Source organism: Cervus elaphus, chromosome 15 (assembly GCF_910594005.1).
Source record: "Cervus elaphus chromosome 15, mCerEla1.1, whole genome shotgun sequence".
Taxonomy (NCBI): Eukaryota; Metazoa; Chordata; class Mammalia; order Artiodactyla; family Cervidae; genus Cervus; species Cervus elaphus.
In genome coordinates, this window is record NC_057829.1 from 5,513,811 (window position 1) to 5,535,754 (window position 21,944).

Consider the following 21,944-nt stretch of genomic DNA (forward strand, 5'->3'; position numbering starts at 1 on the left):
CCCCATGGACTGCAGCACACCAGGCTTCCCTGTCCATCACCAACTTCCAGAGTGTGCTTTAACTCTAATCAGTGATGCCATCCAACCTTCTCATCTTCTGTCGTCCCCTTCTCCTATTGCCTTCGATCTTTCCCAGCATCAGGGCCTTTTCCAATGAGTCAGTTCTTTGTATCAGGTAGCCAAAGTATTGGAGTTTCAGCTTTAGCATCAGTTCTTCCAATGAACATTCAGGACTGACTTCCTTTAGAATTGACTGGCTGGATCTCCTTGCAGCCCAAGGGACTCTCAAGAATCTTCTCCAACACCACAGTTGAAAAGCATCAATTCTTCAGCACTCAGCTTTCTTTATGGTCCAACTGTCACATCCATACATGACTACTGGAAAAACCATAGCTTTGACTAGACTTACTTTTGTCAGCAAAGTAATGTGTCGCTTTTTAATATGCTATCTATGTTGGTCATAGCTTTTCTTCCAAGGAGCAAGCGTTTTTTAATTTCATGGCTGCAGTCACCATCTGCAGTGATTTTGGAGCTCAGAAAAATAAAGTCTGTCCCTGTTTGCATTGTTTGCCCATCTATTTGCCATGAAGTGATGGGACCAGATGCCATGATCTTAGTTTTCTGAATGTTGAGTTTTAAGCCAACTTTTTCACTCTCCTCTTTCACTTTCATCAAGACGCTCTTTAGTTCTTCACTTTGTGCCATAAAGGTGGTGTCATCTGCATATCTGAAGTTATTGATATTTCTCCCGGCGTTTGTAATTCCAGCTTGTGCTTCATCCAGCTCAGCATTCCATGGGGTCACAAAGAGTCAGACAGGAGTGAGCAACTAACACTTTCACATGTTTAAATATAAAGACTTAAAAGTATGAAAAAGAACAAGAAATTTTAAAGAATGACCCCAAAGTTTAAAACATAATGAAATAGAAGTTTTAGAAATCAAATTAACAACTCGATGGATGAAGTGGTTGATTATATCAGCAGAAAAAAATGATTATTGAATTGAAGAATCATTTTATGTCCTTTTTTTCCTACTTAATCTCCCAATACCTCCTTTTCCATCCTAACTCTTAGCTTCATACTTTTCTAAATTGGAATAATCAGAATAATCCACATCTCTCCACCTACTAGTCTCTGACCCACATATTTTGACTTCTGTAGATTATCATAGATAAACTGTTTGTACTTTTATCAGAGACCAATCCCTCCACTTGGATTTTGGTCCCATTCCTTCTTTCCAATTCAAGGACATGGCTCCAGAAAATTTTCCCTTTCTCTTCTGGTTCATTGATCTTTTTTTTTTTTTTTTTAACCTTCTCTAATGGACTGTTGTTGTTGCTAAGTCATGTCTGACTCTCTTTGTGACCCCGTGGGCTATAGCCCACCAGGCTCTTCTGTCCATGGGATTTCTCAGGCAAGAATACTGGAGTGGATTGCCGTTTCCTTCTCCAGGGGATCTTCCCAATTCATGTATCAAACCTGAGTCTCCTGTATTGGCAGGTGGATTCTTTACCACTGAGCCTGTTACTGTCATCATAAAACATGCTGTTAATTCTACTATTTTAAAGTTCTCTCTTGACCCACCAATCTATTATGACTCCGCTTAGTTTTTATCTTTCCTATAGAAAAACCCCTCAAAAGAGTTTTCTTTACCTTTCCTATTCTGATCATTCACCGCATTTCAGTCTGACTTTTGCCTCTACCACTTTTCCAAAATGGCTCTTGTCAAAATCACTAATGTCTTTCTTGCTGCTAAAGCCAATTTTTTGCTAAAGCTAAGATTTAAAAACTATTTGCAGACTTTTTTCATAGCTCATCACTCACTGTCTTTGACATACTTTTGTTTTGTTTTGTTTTTACTTCCAAGATAGTATATTTTTCTGATTTCTTTCCTTTCTACAGGCCAGTCTTTCTTAGAATTCCTTGCATTTCATCCTCTGCCCTGACTCCTAATTGTTTGAACCTCAAGGTTCAAATCTTATACTCTCTCTTCTCTCCACCTTGGCCATCTCATTTAGTGTCTTGGCTTTAAATACCATCTATATGGTATTTAGTATCTATATCTCAGAATCTCCAGAGTAGGATTCTCAGCTCTAGATCCATACATCTAACTACTTTTTCAGTGTTTCCACTTGGATAGTTAATAGGTTTGACGTATCAAGAACTAAATTCCTGACTTTTTCCCCCTCAAATCTGTTCTTCTCACTGTCTCCTCCCCGTTAAACATATGCTGTAGCTGCACTGACCTTGCTCTCCCTCAAAGCTGGCAGATATGCTCTTGCTTTGAGTCCCTTGGACCTGCAGTTTCCTCTGCATAGCTAACACACTTCTCATGTATTCAGATGATTCACTCGCTCACTTTCTTAGGTTTCTGCTTAAGTGTCACCTTACCTGCCAGTGTCCACTTACCTAAATTGTCACCTTCCATGATCATACAACATGAAAGAGAAACCCTTCATCCTCACCTCGTACTTCTCCATATTCCTTTAGCCTCTGCTTTAAAACTTTTCGGTGGTTTCCTGTGTAACCCAGTGTGGCATAATACAAAAACATGCTTGCTGTTTGTCCCCTGTTGTTGGCACAGAGCTCCTAAAGCCTTGGAATTTCCTGAGAAATAGGAATGCTCCTTTCAGTCATACCTGAGTTTATGCTGTTGAGGTGACTTAGGTGGGAACCCCTAGAGAGCTTAAGGTTCATGATCCTGGTCCAAAAAGGCCAAGTGCTTAGAGGATTAGAACTTTTGTCCCTACCCACTGACCTCTAGGTTTGGGAGAGGATGAGGTAGCTTGAGCTCTGTAAAAACTCTTAAGAGAGTTTTTGATGAGTTTTGATGAGCTCCCAGATTGGTGAACACATAGACTTACTGGGAGGGTAGCTCAGAGGCATGGAAGTTTTGCACGCGCACCCCAATACCTATCCTGTGCATCTCCTCCTTTTGTCTTTTTTTGAGTTGGACCCTTTGCATAAACACAAAGTGTTTTCCTGAGTTCTGTAAGTCATTCTAGCAAATTATCAAACCTGAGAAGGAAGTTGTGGGAACCCCTTTTTATAGCCAGTCAGTACAGGTGACCCAAGGCTTGAAACTGGCATCTGAAGTGGGAGCAGTCCTGTGTGACTGAACCCTTAATCTGTGGATTCTACTCCAATTCTAGATAATATCAAAATTGAATTGGGCACCCAGTTGATGCTGGAGAGTTGGAGAGTTGGCTGGTGTGGGAAAACATTTGACTCAGAAAAGCCAAAATTTTAATAATAGGTCCCTAATTCTCCTTTTGTTGTGGTTTAGTCGCTAAGTCATGTCCGACTCTTTGCAACTCCATGGACTTCCCAACACAGATATTGAACCTGCGTCTCCTGCTGGGAAGGTGAATTCTTTACCAGTGAGCCACCTGGGAAGACCCGATTCTCCTTTTCCCTACTAGATAATCTTCCTTGTTGTTTCCTGTTGTTTTGTGGTGGCATTGGGCCTTACTGCATCAGGGCCTCTGCATTTAGTATTCTCAATGCCTGGAATTCTTTTCACCCTCCCCCTTCAAAAAAAAAAAAAAAAAAGGCTTGATTTGCTCCTTTCCCACTTTAACTTTTGCTGAAACTTCAGTGAGACCTTCTGTACCTGTCTCTCTTCAAAAATGAGTAATCCCAATTTTGTGACACCTGTCTCAATTTTCTAGTTTTCCTCCATATTGCTTTATTATCATCCGACAGACTATACTTTGCTGATGCATTTTTTCCTCTCCTATGAGAATGTTAACACCCGAAGGAGAGAGATTTTTGTCGTTTTCTTTTCTTTTCTTTCTTCGAATATTACATCCCCAGTACTTAGGACAGTGCAGAGCTTATTAGGCTCTCAATAAATACGTTGGGTAAATGAATGGAAAATAAGTGCAAATAAATTATTCATAATGAAGCTCAGAAAGGTAACAGGATAGTAAATGCTATAGAGAGCTTAAGAAACATGAAAAATAAAATAAGAAGGTCTAGTATGATGAGTTCCAGAGGTTAAAATAGAATAGGGAAAAAGCAATATTGATTACTACATTGAAAAAGACAACCCAGTAGAAAAATGAGCAAAAGATATGAACAGAAATTTTGCACAAGCAGAAAGACAAGTGTTTTATAAAACATTAGAACTTTGTACCTCATTAGTGCAAAAAAAAAAAAAAATCAGATATCCTTTACAATCTGTTCTCTGTATTCATGAACTTGGGTTTGTTGTTGTTTTGTTCTGTTTAGACTACACATGAAAGTGAGATCATATGGTATTTATCTTTCTTTGACTTATTTCACTTAGCACAATGTCCTCAAGTTCCATCCATGTTGCAAATGGCCAGATTTTTTTTCCCATTACTGGGTGTATTGTGTATATATCCCACATCTTCTTTATTCATCCTTCGATTGATACTTAGGTCACTTCCATACTTGGTTATTGTAAATAATACTGCAATGAGCATGGGGCTACATATATCTATAAGTTAGTATATTTGTTTTCTTCAGGTGAATACCAAAAGGTGAAATTGCTGGCTTTTGTGGTAGTTCTATTTTAAAGTTTTTCTGTAACCACCATACTCTTCTCCATAGTGGGTGCACCAATATACAGTCCACCAACAGTGCACAAGGGTTTTCTTTTCTCTACATCCTCACCAACACTTGTTACTCTGGTCTTTTTGATAATAGCCATTCTAACAGGTGTGACATGATATCTCATTATAGATTTGATTTTCACTTCCTTGATGTTGGTGATATTGAGCACCTTTTTGTGTACTTGTTGGCCATTCACATGTCTTATTTGGAAAAATATTTAGATCCTTAAATAAAAATATTTTCCCATTTAAAAATATTTTTATTTATTCATTTATTTTTGGCTGTGCTGAGTCTTCACTGTGCACAGGCTTTTCTCTAGCTGCAGTGCCTGGGCTTCTCACTGCGGTGACTTTTCTTGCTGAAGGGCGTGGGCTCTAGGGTTTTCGGTTTCGTTCAGTAGTTGTGGTACAGGGGCCTCGTTGCTCCTTGGCATGTGGGGTCTTCCCAGATTGGGGTTGAACCAGTGCCACCTGCATTGGCAGGTGGGTTCTTTACCACTGAGTCACCAGGGAAACCTCCTCTGCTCATTTTTTAATCAGATTGTTTTTTGCTATTGAGTTGTGTGAGTTCTTTATATATTTTGGATATTAACCCCTTATTAGATATGATTTGCAAATATTTTCTTCAATTCCATAGGTTGTCTTTTCATTTTGTTAGTGTTTTTGCTTTGCTTTACAGAAGCTTTTTAATTTGACATAGTCCTACTTGTTTATTTTTACTTTTGTTACATTTTAATTTTGGTATCAAATCCAGAAAGTCATCACCAAGACTGATGTCAAGGAGCTTAAAATCTGTATTTTCTTCCAATAGTTTTATGGTATCAGGTCTTATTATGTTCAAGTCTTTGATCCGTTTGAGTTAATTTCAAATGTGTATGCTGTAAGGCAGTGGTCCAATTTCATTCATTTGCATGTGGCTGTCTGTCTGGTTTCCTCAAGACTGTTTGTTGAAAAGACTGTCCTTTCCCCATTATATATTCTTGGCTCTGTTGTCAAATATTAATTGACCATATATTCATGGGCTTCTTTCTGGGCTTTTTATTCTGTTTTGTTCTTCTGTGTTTGTTTTTCTGCCAGTATCATACTGTTTTGATGACTATAGGTTTGTAATCTAGTTTGAAATTGGGGCACATGATGCCTCCATCTTTGTTCTTTTTCATGATTGCTTTGACTATTCTAGGTCTTTTATGGTTCCATACAAATCTTTAGGACTGTTCTATTCTGTAAAAATGCTGTTGGAATTTTGACAGGGATGTATTGAGTCTTTATCCTGCTTAGAGTACTAAGGACATTTTAACAATATTTTTCTAATCCATGAGAATGGAATAGCCTTCCAATTATTCAACATTTTCCATCAATATATTACAGTTTATAGGCATTTCACTACTTGGTTTATTTTTTCCCTTTGGTATTATCTTATTCTTTTCAATGTAATTGATTGTAAATGAATTATTTTTTAATTTCTTTGTCTGAAAGTTTGTTATTAGTGTATGGAAACACTGTACACTATTTTCATATATTGATTTTGTGTCCTGGAACTTGCTGAATGTTTTAGTTCTAACTGTTTAAGTGAATGAAGTCTTTAGGATTTTCTGTACATATCATCTGCAAATAGTGAGAGTTTTCTTCTTGCTTTCCAGTTTGGATGCCTTTTATTTTTTTTTTCCTATCTAATTTTAAAAAACTTGGTTATACACAAAGTTTTTGTCTTAATAGTAGTCTTTAGGAGTTAGAAATAAGTACATGGTAATTTTGTATACCTTACTCCAACCGCTACCACAAATAATATGTTTGTAAATGCTGCAGTTTACTAACTAAAAGTCAACAATTTAAGAAAAATTTGTAAAGTATTTTTAAAGCCTAAAAAGCTTTTTGGTATGTATTTTGTTTCCTTTCCCCCCCTATTATTATTTAGGGGCCTAGAGTGTAAATGGGACACATTTACACTCCCAGGGAAACAGCATGAGACAGAAACAACTAGAAAGTTTCCATTTTTTAAATCATTCTTTGCATATATTACTCCTGTGGATCACATGAATAACCTTTAACAGGCTGAATCCCATTTTTATTTTTAAATTCTAGTTTTAATTGTGATAATTGTTCATGCAATTGTGAGAAATAATACATAAAAATGTCATTTACCCTTTATCCAGTTTTTCCCCGGTGGTAACATTTTGTAAGTGCTTCCCAGGTGGCACAGTGGTAAAGAATCTGCCTGCTGATGCAGGAGATGCAAGATATGTGGGTTTGATCCCTGGGTCAGGAAGATCCCCTGGAGTAGAAAATGGCACCCTACTCCAGTATTCTTGTCTAGGAAATCCAAAGAGGAAATCACCAGAGGAGCCTGGTGGGCTACGGTCCATGGGGTCACAAAAAGCCAGACATGACATACACACATTTTGTAAACATATAGTGTAATATTATAAATAGAGCATTGACATTGATGTAATCATGTGTGTTCATTTCACTTGTTTCATTTGTATATCTGTGGATTAGTTCTATACATTTATATCACATGTTTGTTTGTGTGTCCACCGCTGCAGTCAAGATACTGAAAAATGTCATCACTGCATGGATCCTTTCTGCCCCTTTATAGCCACACCTGTCTCCTTGCTTCCCCACTCCAACTCCCATCCCCTACTCCAGTCCCTAAGTGCTGGCAACCAGTTATCTGTTTTTCATTTCTAAAATTTTGTCATTTCAAAAATGTTATATAAATGAAATCTTGTAGTATCTCATCTTTTGGGTTTGTCTTTTTTTTCACTTAGCATAATTCCATAAAGATTCATCCAAGTTGTGCATGTTAATGAGTACCATTTTTAAATTTAGCCGAAGAATGTTTTGTGGAATTTTTCAACTCTGAATTCACTTTGTAAATATCAGTTTCTCTTCTTTGATTACTTTGAGTAGTCGTAAAGATCATTTATTTTAAAGTACAATAGACTTGGGACTAAGTCTTATGTCTACTTTGGAAAAAATTATTTTAACCTTGCTAAACCTTAATTTCCTTTTATGTAAAGTGAGAAGAATAGTGCCATTTCATAAGGTATTTAAAGGGTAAATGTGTTAACATATGTAGCGCTCTTAGCATCATGTCTGTCATAAAAGGGTTCCATAAATTAGAATCTAAAAGAAAGAGTTACTGCAGCAGTATTATTACAGCCTGTGATTTCCAGGTTAATCTTGGAAGTAGTTGCCTTAGTATTCCAGTGACTGTTTGGATTCTGTATATGTTTAGACAAGGGTGAGAGTATTCAATACCATTCTTTTTGACCACTGAACAAGAATGTTTATTTCTTCAGAATGGGTATATATAATCCTTCTGTTGCTTTTTATTTAACTGACCATTGTAAAAAGTGACAGCTTTAAATGTTATATATTTTAATCAGCAAATACTAAGTTGAAGGCATAATTTATCTTATTACATAATAGTACAGATTTTCTAAGGTTGAAACATTAATTTACATCTTTTCTATTATATATGTGTTTTTTTCCCTAGGTCACCGGAGTCTTGGATGACTGCTTGTGTGACATTGATAGCATCGATAACTTCAACACCTTCAAAATCTTCCCCAAAATAAAAAAGCTGCAAGAACGAGACTATTTTCGTTATTACAAGGTATGGTATAACTTTTGATTCCATCGGTACTGAAGATTTTTCTATAGCTTTCTACAGATGTGACTTTTATGACTCGGGAAAATCCTTTTCTATTCTTCTCAGCACTCTGTGTATATCCTTTATCACTGGACTGTATTAACTCTTGTAGTGAAAGCCTTTTAGTCTTTTTGAACATTACGAATCTGAACTCCCTTCCTGTGTTTGGGGAATTTCTCCTTGGTCAGTTTGGGTTTTCAGGCGCAAAGACTCATTCCTCTGTAGACATTGAAAATACCTGAGACTTATTTTGTCAGCCTCCCTTGTGAGTTAGGTTTTGTCATCTAGACACACTTACCCAGGCTTTAAGTTGTGCTGTTGGCAGTGTTGTGTGCTATCAGTGTTAGAGGTGCAGTTCAGTTCAGTCGCTTAGCCGTGTCTGACTCTTTGTCACCCCATGAACCACAGCACACCAGGCCTCCCTGTCCATCACCAACTCCCAGAGTTTACCCAAACTCGTGTCCATTGAGTCAGTGATGCCATCCAACCATTTCATCCTCTGTTGTCCCCTTCTCCTCCCACCTTCAATCTTTCCCAGCATCAGGGTCTTTTCAAAAGAGTCAGCTCTTCGCATCAGGTGGCCAAAGTATTGGTGTTTCAGCTTCAACATCAGTCCTTCCAATAAACACCCAGGACTGATCTCCTTTAGGATGGATTGGTTTGATCTCCTTGCAGTCCAAGGGACTCTCAAGAGTCTTCTCCAGCACCACAGTTCAAAAGCATCAATTCTTTGGCACTCAGCTTTCTTTATAGTTCAACTCTCACGTGCAAAGTCCCAACAAATGTCTTTGTTGGGCGGCTCACTGGAGGAGTGATAGAACAGCCTGAGGACATAAGCAGAACAGCACTGTAGTAAGACTGCAGCATTGGTTCTTAAGTCTGAGGGCCCACTCTCGACCTTCACAGAATAACCAGTGGTAGTTTACAGGCAGTAGCAATAACACAGCTTCAAAAGAACAATAGTTTAAAAGCTGCTGTTATACTTTTTTGCCTCTACTCTTGCTCTCAATATTCATTTGGGTTTATACTTTCTTTGATTTTCATTTTTAGTTTATTTTTAAAATTGAGCATGATTTTTTAAATCCTGTTTCTGTATAGGTTATCTTAGTCTTTTAAATAACTTTGAGGGTTAAAAAATATACTGTATGTGAAGTTTTAAGTTGTACAGAAAGATACCAAAGTAGAGACCTAAAGATTTGGGAACCCGTCCCCTTTTCCCATCAGCACTAAGAATATACAAAAAAGTGGATATATCTCCTCAATACAAAACCCTTTAAAGATGCAGATCCCATAAACTTATTTCAAAAAGAAATCTATGCCTAAGCAAACTGTTCTAATATTTTAGACATTTTTCATACAAACAACACAGGTTAGAATACCTTTTTCTAATTCCTAGTCCAAAATTTATGTCTGTCTGCATTTGTAACTGCTTTCTCTTGCTTCCTTTCTATTACTAGGCTTACCCATATGAAACTGTTGCTTTTAGAAGTTGGAAAGGTTGACTGTTGCCTGTTTCATATGGTTCAGTCTAATACAATGAAGGAAGTGTTCCTTCTGTCAAAGATCATCCCTTCACGGAATGTCCAGATCACATGTCCATTCAAAATGTCGTGGCCTCATTCTCCCACCCCTCCCTTTTTGGAACTGTTTCTTCTGTTTCTGTATCTTCACCCATCTGGTCAGTAATAAGCACTCAAATATTCAAATACGTGGATGAATATCTCATTTAATTGTTCGTTACACTGAAATCCTGTTAGGTCAACATCATCCACATTTTCCAAAAAAGAAACAGTGGTTTACATATCCTAAGGTAGCATACTTTTGTTGGCTTACAAACAAAACAGAAGTTTTAAGAAATGTGAGGCAGCTCACAAAATTGAAAGATAAGCTAAAGAAGTATATTTCAGATGAGACAAAAATTATAGCAGGGATTAATGGCCATTCTCTTTGTGATACCAAAATTTTGAATTAAATTAACCATTGCCCTATGTTTTTATATTATACAAGAGTCAGACTTCTGGGAGGAAAGGTCTAAATTGGTCTTGGTAGGGTTACATAGCCTTACCCCTTGACCAAAAGACAATTTGGTTAATAGTCCTATTTGTATTTGCATATTTGCAAATTGTTTCTCAAAGGAAAATTAGGGCATGTTACAGAAGGAGGAAAAATGAAAGTCAAGTAGGCAGAAATAACAGTGTGCTTGGATAGCCAACATACAGTTCATCCTTATGCATGGGATTTTAAAAATGTTCCAACCAACATATTGAAATTACTCTGAATGTAACCACAGTGTATTCATACCCTCTCCTAGAGGAGAGTAATGCAATGATCTAGTTAATCCGTTAGCTTCAAGTCTAAGATATTTGGGTGCTATCTACTCTTCGAATTCTGTCAACATATGAATTTAAAAAAAAGAGGAAAGCTAAGAGAAAAGGTTAATTTTAAACACACATACAAAAATAAATAAATAAGTAAAATAAACACACATACATAGTTTTGATTCATCTAGCAAGGAAATACAAGTAGAAGTAAGAGCCTAACCTCTGACAACTGATCAGTTGGCTGCTGTAGCTGGTATTTATATTTTCTGTCTTCTACTGTCCATTCCATTCTTTTATTTACCAAATATTTATCAAATTACTTTGTAGCAAGCAAAGTGTATTCTAGGTGCTGTGGATAAAGTGAATAAAACAAAGCCTCCAAACTTATGAAACTTTTTATTATGATTAGACAGACCTTGAACAAGTAGGAAATAAAATATAATTTCCTGTGATAATGTAAATATTATGGAGGAAAATAAAGCAAAGTAAAAGAAATAATAGGGGTGGGGAAGGTAGATAGCCCAGTTTTACAGAAGGTGGTCAGGAAAGGAAGGTATTTTTGGCTGCACCATTGGAGCAAAGACCTACCTAAGGTGAAAGAGTAAACCATGACAAGATCTGGAGAAAGAAGATTTTGGGGAAGGGGAGTAGAACTACAGGTATAAAGGCGTAGGGTGTTTGAAGACCAGTATAGCTGGAGGAAAGTGAATGAGAGGGAGAATTGGAGAGGTAGTTAGGGGCCTGATTTAAAAAGAAAAAAGTTAGGCAATTCCCTTGGTGGTGCAGTAGTAGAGATTCCGTGCTCTCACTGCCAAGGGCATGGGTTTAATCCCTCATCAGTAACTAAGATCCCACATGCCGCACGGTGTGGCCAAAAAATAAAATAAAACTATGCTTTCATCTAAGCATTTAAATCAAAATTTGAGAATTAAACAATGACTTTTAAAAAACTGGAGGGCCGTATTATCGCATAAAGTGTGATAAGAAGCTATTGGAGGAATTTGTGCAAAAGAGACAATAAGGGTGGGAGACAGGAAATGGAGAAGTGATTTCTGAGGCTATTGCAGTAGTTCAGATGAAAGGTGATGTGGATGTAGAATAAGGTGGTAGAGTTGGAAGAGGTGAAAAATGATCCAGTTGATGTCATATGTAAAAGGTAACACAGCACTTTTTTGATGGATTGAATGCAAGGTGTGACAGTAACAGTGAAATCAAAGATGATTTCATGTCTAAGTTTTGCATGTGTTACCAAAAAAATATATCATGACCAAGTGGATTTTATTCCAGGAATGTAAAGATGAGACTTTTAGGTCTTCAACAAGATTCAGTACACATTCTGACTTTTTTTTTTTTTTTTCCTTTGTGACATATTTATTTTTCTTCCTAGTACACGAACAATAAACACAGATCAGAAAAATCAGTTGCACTGAAACACTTCAGCCAACTGTAGAACAGAGAGGGTGTGGACACTGAGAGGGCAGGGGTGGCAATTCCAAACTAGCTTCCCCCAAAGGGCTCGTGGTCCAAGCCCAAAACCAGAGGGTGCTCTGGGCAGGACCGTGCAGTGCAGACTCTGGGCAGGCAGACAAGAAGGACCAGTCACAACAGGGGCTACTGCTGGGCACGAGTTTATTAGCTTCTGGCCTCGCGCTCCTGCTTGATGAAGTTGATCAGCCCATTGGTGGAAGAATCGTGAGAAGTCACTGGGCTGCTGCCGTCAAGCTCAGGTTCAATTTTCTTAGCCAGCTGCTTTCCCAGCTCCACTCCCCACTGGTCAAAGCTGTTGATGTCCCAGATGACGCCCTGAATGAAGATCTTGTGCTCATACATGGCAATCAAGGCTCCAAGAATGAATGGCGTGAGTTTGGTGAACACCATAGAATTGGTCGGGCGATTTCCTTCAAAGACCTTGTGGGGCAACAGCTTCTCAAAGTCCTCTGGACTCCTTCCAGCAGCCTGTAGCTCCTTCCGGGCCTCCTCTGTCGACTTCCCCCTCATCAGGGCCTCAGTCTGGGCCAAGAAGTTGGCCAGGAGGATCTTGTGATGCAAACCATTCCTTATGGGGTGCTGGCTCTGGACCGGGATGAGGAAGTCGCAGGGTATCATCTTGGTACCTTGGTGGATGAGCTGGTAGAAGGCGTGCTGGCCATTGGTCCCTGGCTCCCCCCACACAATGGGGCCTGTCTGGTAGTTCACACGGGCGCCGGACTTGGTGATGTACTTCCCATTGGACTCCATGTCACCCTGCTGGAAGTAGGCAGCAAAGCGGTGCAGGTACTGGTCATAGGGCAGCATGGCGTGCGTCTCACACCCAAAGCAGTTGATGTACCATATGCCCAGCAGAGCCAGCAGCACGGGGGCGTTCTTCTCCAGGGGCGTCGCACATTCTGACTTTTAAAAATGATGAAAGACAAGAGGAATGATAGCCAGTGGTTAAGAGGGGCCAGAGAAACATAAAAGCACATTGTAACTTGATGGTTCCCATCATAACTCTGGGTCAAAAAGAGGTTAATTTGGTTTATAATGTTAAAAGAGCAAGAAGGTGGGTTAATAAAAATTTTGGTGCCTAAAAGAAAAAAAAAAAGGATAAGGAAGTATCTATAATTCTTTCTGGAGAAGGAAATGGCAACCCACTCCAGTGCTCTTGCCTGGAGGATTCCATGGACAGAGGAGCCTGGAGGGCTACAGTCCATGGGATTGCAAAGAGTTGGACGCGACTGTGCGACTGACTTTCACTTTGACTTTTCATAATTCTTTACCCTGATAATTTCAGTCGTAAATCAGCATTGGCAGCATCTTACTTGTGGGGAGACACTAGAATTCTCCCTTAAATCAGGAACCATGCTGAAAAGGCACCTCCTATTTCCTTTAATACTGGACCCTTAAATGAAATAGCACGTGTGTATGTGTATTGTGCTTAGTCAACTCAGCCATGTCCGACTCTTTGTGACCCCATGGACTGTAGCCCGCCAGGCTCCTCTGTCCATGGGATTCTCCAGGCAAGAATACTGGAGTGGGTTACCATGCCGTATTCCAGTAGATGTTGAAATAGCACCTACTATTTCATTTAATATTGGACCATATTGGCCAATAGGGTTGAACACGAAAAAACAACTAGAGACAAAATTCTTAAAAGGATAAATAAAGCCATGTCCATGTATAAATGACAAAAGTAGACCTAGAAAACTCTAAATAATACATTGCACACAAATAATAAAAAATACATTAAGACAGCAGGTTGTAAATTTAATATTGAAAAATCAATATCTTCATAAATACAAGCAATGTTAGAAGATATAATGGAGAAGAAATCCCCATTTACATTAGCAAAAAAGATAAAATATACAGGAATAAATCAATCAAGAAATGCATTTATTATTTCTAAAAGAAGAAAGCTTCAAAACACTTCTTCAAGACACAGAAGTAGGCTCAAACAAATGGGCAGATGTCTTTTGTAGCATAAAGATGTTACCTCTCCCCCATGTTGTGGTTCAGTCCTTAAATTGTGCCTGACTTTTCGCAACCCCATGAACTGTAACCCAGCAGGCTTCTCTGTCTCTGAAGCAACAATACTGGAGTGGATTGCCATTTCCTTCTCCAGGGGATCTTCCTGACCCAGGGATCAATCCTGTGTCTCCTGGGTCTCTTGCATTGGCAGGCAGATTCTTTACCACTGAGCCACTTGGGAAGCCCCAGAGTTAATATATAAATTTAATGTGATCCCCCCAAATAGCAGTAGTTTATTTTTCTGGAGCTGGACAAGTTGTCACAGGTTAAGTTCCTGGGAAGCTGACTCTGAGGCGATGTTTAGCGTCCAGGAGGTTAATTAGGGGCAGCTCTTGGAAACAATGTAGAGAAGGAAAAGGAAGGGAGACTCAGGACTGGGCAAAGGGGGAAATAAAGCTGTGACCTCAGGTGACACTTTGGGGGGAGTTCTTAATTTTTTGAATGTACTTACTTAATTTTGGCTGTGCTGGGTCTTCATTGCTGTGAGGGCTTTTCTCTAGTTGCAGTGAGTGGGGGCTACTCCCCAGTTGCAGTGCTCAGGTTTCTCCTTGTGGTGGCTTCTCTTGTTGCTCTTCTCTGGAGCTTGGGCTTCAGTAGTTGTGGCTTATGGACTCAGTAGTTTTAGCTCCTGAGCTCTAGCGCTCAGGCTTAATAGTTGTGGCACACCAGCCTAGTTGCTCTGAGGCATGTGGGATCTTCCCAGACCAGGGACCAAACTTGTGTCTCCTGCATTAGCAGGTGGGTCCTTGACCACTGAGTCACCAGGGAAGCCCCTAGTGGGGAGTTCTTAAGATAGTACAACCCCCAGAGCTGTCCCCACTTCAGGGGGATGTCTAGCCTTATATTTCCTTACACCAGTCATTGGATGTAGTGACATTGGGCAAAGCGGCTCTCGGTAGCCAAGGTTGGCTGCCTGCGACATTTCCAGGCCTGGGGTAGAGGCCCTTTCTTCCTGAAGGGTACCCTGAGCAGCCTGTTACAGTGTGTGCACAGCCTACGCCTTGCATTTTGTATTAGTTATCTATCACTGTGTAACAGATTAGCCTAAAATGTAGCAATGTAAAACAGCAAACTGAGAAAGTACCATTGGAGCAACCCTCAAGGGAATGAGAAAGCAAGCCTTCTGGCTACCTAAGGAACAAGCGTCAAGGCTCAGGGACCATGGTGTGCTTCATGTATCTGAGGAACAGCAGGAGGAGGCCAGTGCGCAAGGGGCAGGCAGCTAGGGAATCAGCCTGTGGGAGGGGCTCTCAGCCACTGAATTGGACTTGGATTTTGACCTGACCTGATTTTCAGAGGTATCTGTGTGGGGTGAGAGAAGAGTTAGGGTGATCCAGGATTTTGGTCTGAAGAACTAGAATAATGGAGTTGGTATTTACTGAGATGGCAAGAATTACTACAGGGCAGAGCACAGTTTGGGGTGTCTTAGTACATTTGAGATGCCTGTGCCTGTCCTGTGGAGGTGTCAGGGAGGAGCTAGATTTACAAGCCAGCAGCTCAGGGGCACCTGCAGTTTCCAAGGGTGCCAGCTGATCTGGGTATGGCTTACCTCACCTCACATTTATTTTATTGAGGTGTCTATTTTGTGTTGTAGATACTGGGGTAAAATAATGAACCAGGTAAAATCCCTGTCCTTACAGTGAGGGGTTCAGACAATAAGTAGATAATATTCAGGTAGTGATAAATGCTATAATGATACAGTGTGTAGGGTGCATACTGGACACTACTTTAGGGAGTCTGGTCAGAAAGGTCTCTCTGCAGAGGTGATCTTTGAGAGAACCCTGAAGGAGGTGAGGGGATTGAGCCATAAAAGATCTGGAGGAGCCACTGAAAAGGCCCTGAGACAGGGAGGAACTTGGTGTGTTCCCAGCCAGAAGGCCATTGCACCTGGAGGTCTGTGGGAGGAGACAGGTCAGAGAGGTGGTAGGAGGCCAGGCGAATGAGGGCCTGTGGGTTTACTCTAAAGGTGATGGGAAGCTGTGGGACGGTTTTGAGCAGGCCTTGGTATGCTCTGAATTGTGTTTCAAAGAGCTGATTGTAGCTACTGTGTTAGAGACTAGATAGCAGTAGATGCAGGAAGACTTGCAGTAGTCAGGACAGGGCTAGGTGGTGACAGAAGAGATGGTGAAAAGTGAACAATGAATTGTTTTCAGGGGATAAAGAAAAGGGCAGAAATAAGAATAAAGCTTTGAGTTTTGGCTTGAGCAATCCACATGGAGGTCCTATTGAATTAGTGCCTTCCCGTTAAGTTTAGAATATGAAAACCAGAGTTTGTCCCTGCTGACATGTCCTGCATAGTCTTGCCTATCTCTCCCTCATTCCCTGACACTCCCTGCCTTCCCCTCTAAAAGTCAGTGAAACTAAGTCAGCTTCTCAATTCCCAGAACTGTCCCCAGTCCTGTTACCTTTCCATACACACATTTCCACTAACTAAGACACCACCTCCTCAGATGCCTCCAGCCACCAGCCCTGATATTTTCCATCACAGAACTCTGGATTTTCCTTTGTAGTACTTGCCAGAATTTGTAATTAAGTAAACACTCAAATAGGTGATTCCTGGTTCCCCCAGGAGACTATAAGCTGCAGGGAGGGTGTGCTTTTTCTGCCTCTGGAGCCTACACAAGCCTGGTGCAGAATGGGTGCTCAGTGCACGTCTATTAGGGGAGTGGGTGCCTGGGAGAACCTGGCCAGTGGGTGATGGTAAGGAGATGGGAGACATTATAGAGTGGTCCTGTAATGCTTTCCAGGTTCTTCAGATGAGCAGTATGCTTGGACTTCATTCCTTTTTGAAGTGTCAGAGGACTAATAGCATTTATTTATAAAAATTTATATTAGACCTTGGATGTCTGAAAAACTTGAGTGGTTTTACCTTCTGAACTGCACAAATGCCACAGGGTGGGATGCTTTTCCTTCACCACCAGGTCCCTGGTGCCCAGCACAGTGACACTTAGCACTGTAAGACTGTGACACATGTTGGACTGATGCTCATTCATTCTTTCTCTCAAGGTTAACCTGAAGCGACCGTGTCCTTTCTGGGCAGAAGATGGCCATTGTTCAATAAAAGACTGTCATGTGGAACCTTGCCCTGAGGTAAAATAAATTTTTTAAAAATCAAGAAAAGAAATGCTTTGTCTTGGGCTTTTAGATAGGCATGAACTCTACATTTCAGGCTTATGTCAAAGCGTTTGGACTTGGCATCAGATTCACATGCCCTCAGCTTTCTTCTTTTTAACCAGGTTATGGAAGATTTAGTCTGTACTTGCCACCAAAATGCGTTTGAAGACACTCATGTATCCAGTGATGTTGGTGACTAGATGTAGAACTAGAGTCTGATTCTAAAATGGAGGCCTATTCTAGGACAGGATCTACAGTTGACTGTTATTTCATGCTTTATTAAATCTGCATCTTGTTTCACGGGCAAAGAAAATGCTGCTGCTAAGTCACTTCAGTCGTGTCCGACCCTGTGCGACCCCATAGATGGCAGCGCACCAGGCTCCCCTCTCCCTGGGATTCTCCAGGCAAGAACGCTGGAGTGGGTTGCCACTTCCTTCTCCAATGTGTGAAAGTGAAAAGTGAAAGTGAAGTCGCTCAGTCGTGTCCGACTCTTAGGGACCCCATGGACTGCAGCCTACCAGGCTCCTCCGTCCATGGAATTTTCCAGGCAAGAGTACTGGAGTGGGGTGCCATTGCCTTCTCCAAGAAAATGCTACTGGACCTTAAATTTCAAATTTAGAGTAGGAATTAGAGTGCAAAAAGTTGGGAAATTGAAAGCTTGGAATTAGGTCTTCACTTGGTCTTGTTACACTGGGAGGAAAAAGGGCTGTACTTATTAGTAGGGGAATGCTACAGTTCAGACTTTAATTTTTGACATCTAGCATTATTAATTATATTCCTCTTTGACAGTTTCTTGCTGGGAAAATCCCATGGACAGAGGAGCCTGGTGGGCTACAGTCCATAGGGGTCGCAAATAGTCGGACGCGACTGAGCGACTTCACTCTCACTTTTGACAGTAATTAGTTATAAGCTGTATTTTCATTTTACTTTTTTTGTTCTATTACCTAAAATCAGTTAGTCTAGTTTTTGCCTTACAAACAGGAAAAAACATCTGAACCAATGTCCTTTCTAAAGGGAAAATTTCTTTTAAAAATTATTTACGTTTTCCTTTAAGAATAAAATGTTTTAACTCTTCAGTTTGAAATAATTTCAGACCTACAGAAAAGTTGCAAGAATAGTACAAACAATTCCCATATACTTTTTATCCATATTTCCCCAAATGTTAAATGTTGACCAAGTTTCCTTTCTTCTATCTATATGTATATATTAATATTATTATTTTTTGAACCATTTAGATATGTTACCAACATGATCTTTTATCCTTAAATACTTCAGTGTGTATTTCTTAAAAAACAAGATTATTAACCACAGTGTAATTAACAAAATCAGGAAATTAATATTTATGTAATACTAATGTCTATAGCTGTGATTCACGGGGTCGCAAAGAGTCGGACACGACTGAGCGACTGAACTGAACTGAACGTCTATAGACTTTAATCACAGATCACCAGCTGACTTAATCATGTGCTTTTACAGAAATAGCAACAATAACAGCTAAGTTTCTGACCCAGAATCATACCTTGCATTTGGATGTCATATCTCTTTAATCTTCTTTAATCTGGAATAGTCCTTCAGTGTTCCTTTCTCTTTTGTTGTCTCTTTAACAAACCCCTTCCCTCCCTCCTTTCCTTTTTCCCTTCCTCCTTTCCTTAAAATACACCAGTTATTTTGAGACTACCTCTTATTTTGGTTTTTTCTGGCCTTTTCTCATGATTGCATTCAGGTCATGCACTTTGGACAGTACAGCATAGAAGGGATGTTGTGTCCTTCTCAGTGTCCTGTTGGGAGGCACATTACATCATCATGATTACATGATTGGGCTTGTATGGCTGTATTTCTTCATGGTAAACTGGGAAACATTTTTTGAAACTATGAAAACATCCAGTTTTTTTATTGTATTTTTACCATCGTGGTTTTAGCATCCACTCATGATTCTTGCCTGAATTATTTATATGATGATTGTCTGATAGTGATTTTTCTGATTCCATTTCTTCTACATTAGTTGACATTCTACTGCATAAAGAACTTTTCCTTTATTTATTGTATGTTTATGTCAATATGAACTTGAATTATTATTTTAATATCATTACTATCATTATGGTTTTTAATAACAGCTTTATTCAGACATAATTCACCTACCATAGAATTCACTCATTCTAAAGTACACAATTCAGTGAGTTTTAGTATATTACAGAATTGCACAACAGTCATCACTGTCTAGTTGTAATACATTTCACTACCCCAGAAAGAAACCACTATCCATGAGCAGTCATTCCCTGTTTCCTACTCTCTCCTGCTGGAAACCACTAATCCATTCTGTCTCTATGAATTTGCTTATTATGGACACTTCATGTAAATAAAATCATACCGTATGTGATCATTTGTGACTGGTTTCTTTTGCTTAGCATAATGTTTTGAAGGTCCATCCATGCTATAGTGTGTATCAGTACTTCATCCCATTGCTGAGTAATATTCCATTGTATGGGTATACCTCATCTTGTTTATTTATTAGTTGATGGACATTTGGATTGTTTCCACTTTTTGGCTACTATGAATAATGAATAAATATCCAGGCACAGATATTTGTGTGTACATATGTTTTTCAGTTCCCTTAAGTATACTTTGGAGTGAAAGTGCTAGATCATGTAGTAACTTTAACTCTTGAGGAATTGCCAAACTGTTAACGATTATGGCTGCATCATTTTACATGGACTCTAGCAATGTGTGATGGTTCCAGTTTCTATGCATACTTGTCAACACTTATTGCTGTCTTATCTTTTTTTTTTTTGGCATGGGCTTTCTCTAGTTGCGGCAAGTGGGGGCTATTCTTCATTGTGGTGCACAGGCTTGGAAGCCATGACTTCTCTTGTTATGGAGCACAGGCTCTAGGTGTGTGGGCTTCAGTAGTTTCGGCACACAGGCTCAGTAGTTGTGGCCTGTGGACTTAGTTGTTCTGCAGCATGTGGAAGCATGTGGAATCTTCCCAGACCAGGAATTGAACCCATGTCTGCTGCATTGGCAGGCAGATTGCTATCCACTGTGCCACCAGGGAAGTTCTCTGTATTATGTTTTATTTTAGCCGTCCTTACAAATGGCATCTCATTTTGCTTTTGATTTGCATTTCCCTGATATCAGGCATCTTTGCAGTGCTTATTAGCCATTTGTATGTATTCATCAAAAGCATGTCTGTTCAAATATGTTGCCCATTTTTAAATTGAGTTGCTGTTTTATTGCTGAGCTGTAAGAGTTACTTTGCACAGTACATGTTTCTAAGTTGTTTTTATGTTAAAATATCAGTTTCTTTTTGTCTACAGTGGCTTATCCTCTGTAGTCTTAGATTTCTTTTTTTTTTAACTTTTTATTTTGTACTGGGGTATAGCCAATTAACAATGGTGTGATAGTTGCAGGTGAACGGTGAAGAGACTCACCATGCATATACATGTATCCATTCTCTTTCAAACACGCCTTCCATCCAGGCTGCCACGTAACACTGAACAGAGTTCCATGTGCTGTACAGTAGGTCCTTGGTTATCCGTTCTAAATACAGCAGTGTGTACATGTCCAGCCCAAACTCCCTGTCTCTTCCCTCTGCCCTACCCCCATAAGTTCCTTCTCTTAAGTCTGTGAGTCTTTCTATTTTGTAAGTTCATTTGTATCATTTTTTTTAGATTCCACATATAAAGGATGTCATACAGTATTTCTCCTCCTCTGTCTTGTAGTCTTAAATTTCTAACAAAAATAAGTGAAAGTGTTTATTTGCATGTAAATCCCCAACATAAGAAATCTAACACAAGTATTTAAAAATTTGTCTCTTCCCTTCCCAATGCCATCTTCTTTCATTTCTTTCTGGAGATAAAAACTATCCCTTTATGTTGGTTCTTTTAACTAATGTGAGGATGTTTGTATTTCTCTCTCTTTGGGGGAGGATTTAGTAGGCATTTCATATTGAACCCGAACTTGTCATGATATGGAGTTGCAATTTGCATTCTATAATTTGAAGTCTAATTTAATCATGAGGCTCAGTTAATTTTGTAATTTGCCTACTGCTTCATATTGTTAGTGGCAATGGCGAGGTTTATTTCATGTTTGATTTTAGTTATTAGCTTTACATTTGTCATTGCATTCCCTTTTGTGATTTTTATGTTATACATGACTATCATCTGTGGTGCCTATCCCAATATTTCTCAATAGCCTGTATTAAGATTCACTTAAGTCACAAGTTACTGCATTTAGCATCAAACCTTTTAAAAAGCTGCAAGTACACTTTTATTTTAGCATATTATGTGAGTAGAAGACAACAGTGAGAGGGCACTTTTGATAAGTATTTCATACTTTAAATTCAGGGTCTGATAACTGTAACTGTTATATTTGGCTTGAGTTTTATAGTTTTCTCTCTTCTGCCCTCTGTTAGTGGTGCTAGAAGACACTGAAATTATAAAATGTTGGCAGCAAGTAATGTTTTACTACATGATCTCTTTGTTCATTGGGGAAAAATTTTTTATCATTATTGTTACTTACATTCTTCAGCCTGACAGAAAAATATTTATTCTGAAAATTTGATTAAGTTTTATCTATGAAACATGAAAAAGTTTTAATAGGTAATTTGCTATTAATTTGTTAATCCATAGATTCAGATGTTGGAAATCAGTCCCCTGGTATGATCCGAGGATCAACCCGAGACTGTCTGCTTTCAGATATGATTTTTGTTTAAGATTGTGCTTGATAAACCAGTTGTAATGATTCATAGATTTATTTATGCTTGAAATGA

General features: G+C 39.2%; 1 protein-coding gene across 3 annotated transcripts in view; it reads left to right on the plus strand.

Annotated features, from left to right (window-relative positions):
- Positions 1-21,944, plus strand: part of ERO1B (endoplasmic reticulum oxidoreductase 1 beta) — a 65,777-nt gene that overhangs the window by 3,956 nt on the left and 39,877 nt on the right. For all 3 annotated transcript variants that reach the window (XM_043925666.1, XM_043925667.1, XM_043925668.1), the window contains exons 2-3: positions 8,079-8,198; positions 17,069-17,152. In XM_043925666.1, coding sequence (XP_043781601.1) covers positions 8,079-8,198; positions 17,069-17,152 — 204 coding nt within the window. The remainder of the gene's footprint in view (positions 1-8,078; positions 8,199-17,068; positions 17,153-21,944) is intronic.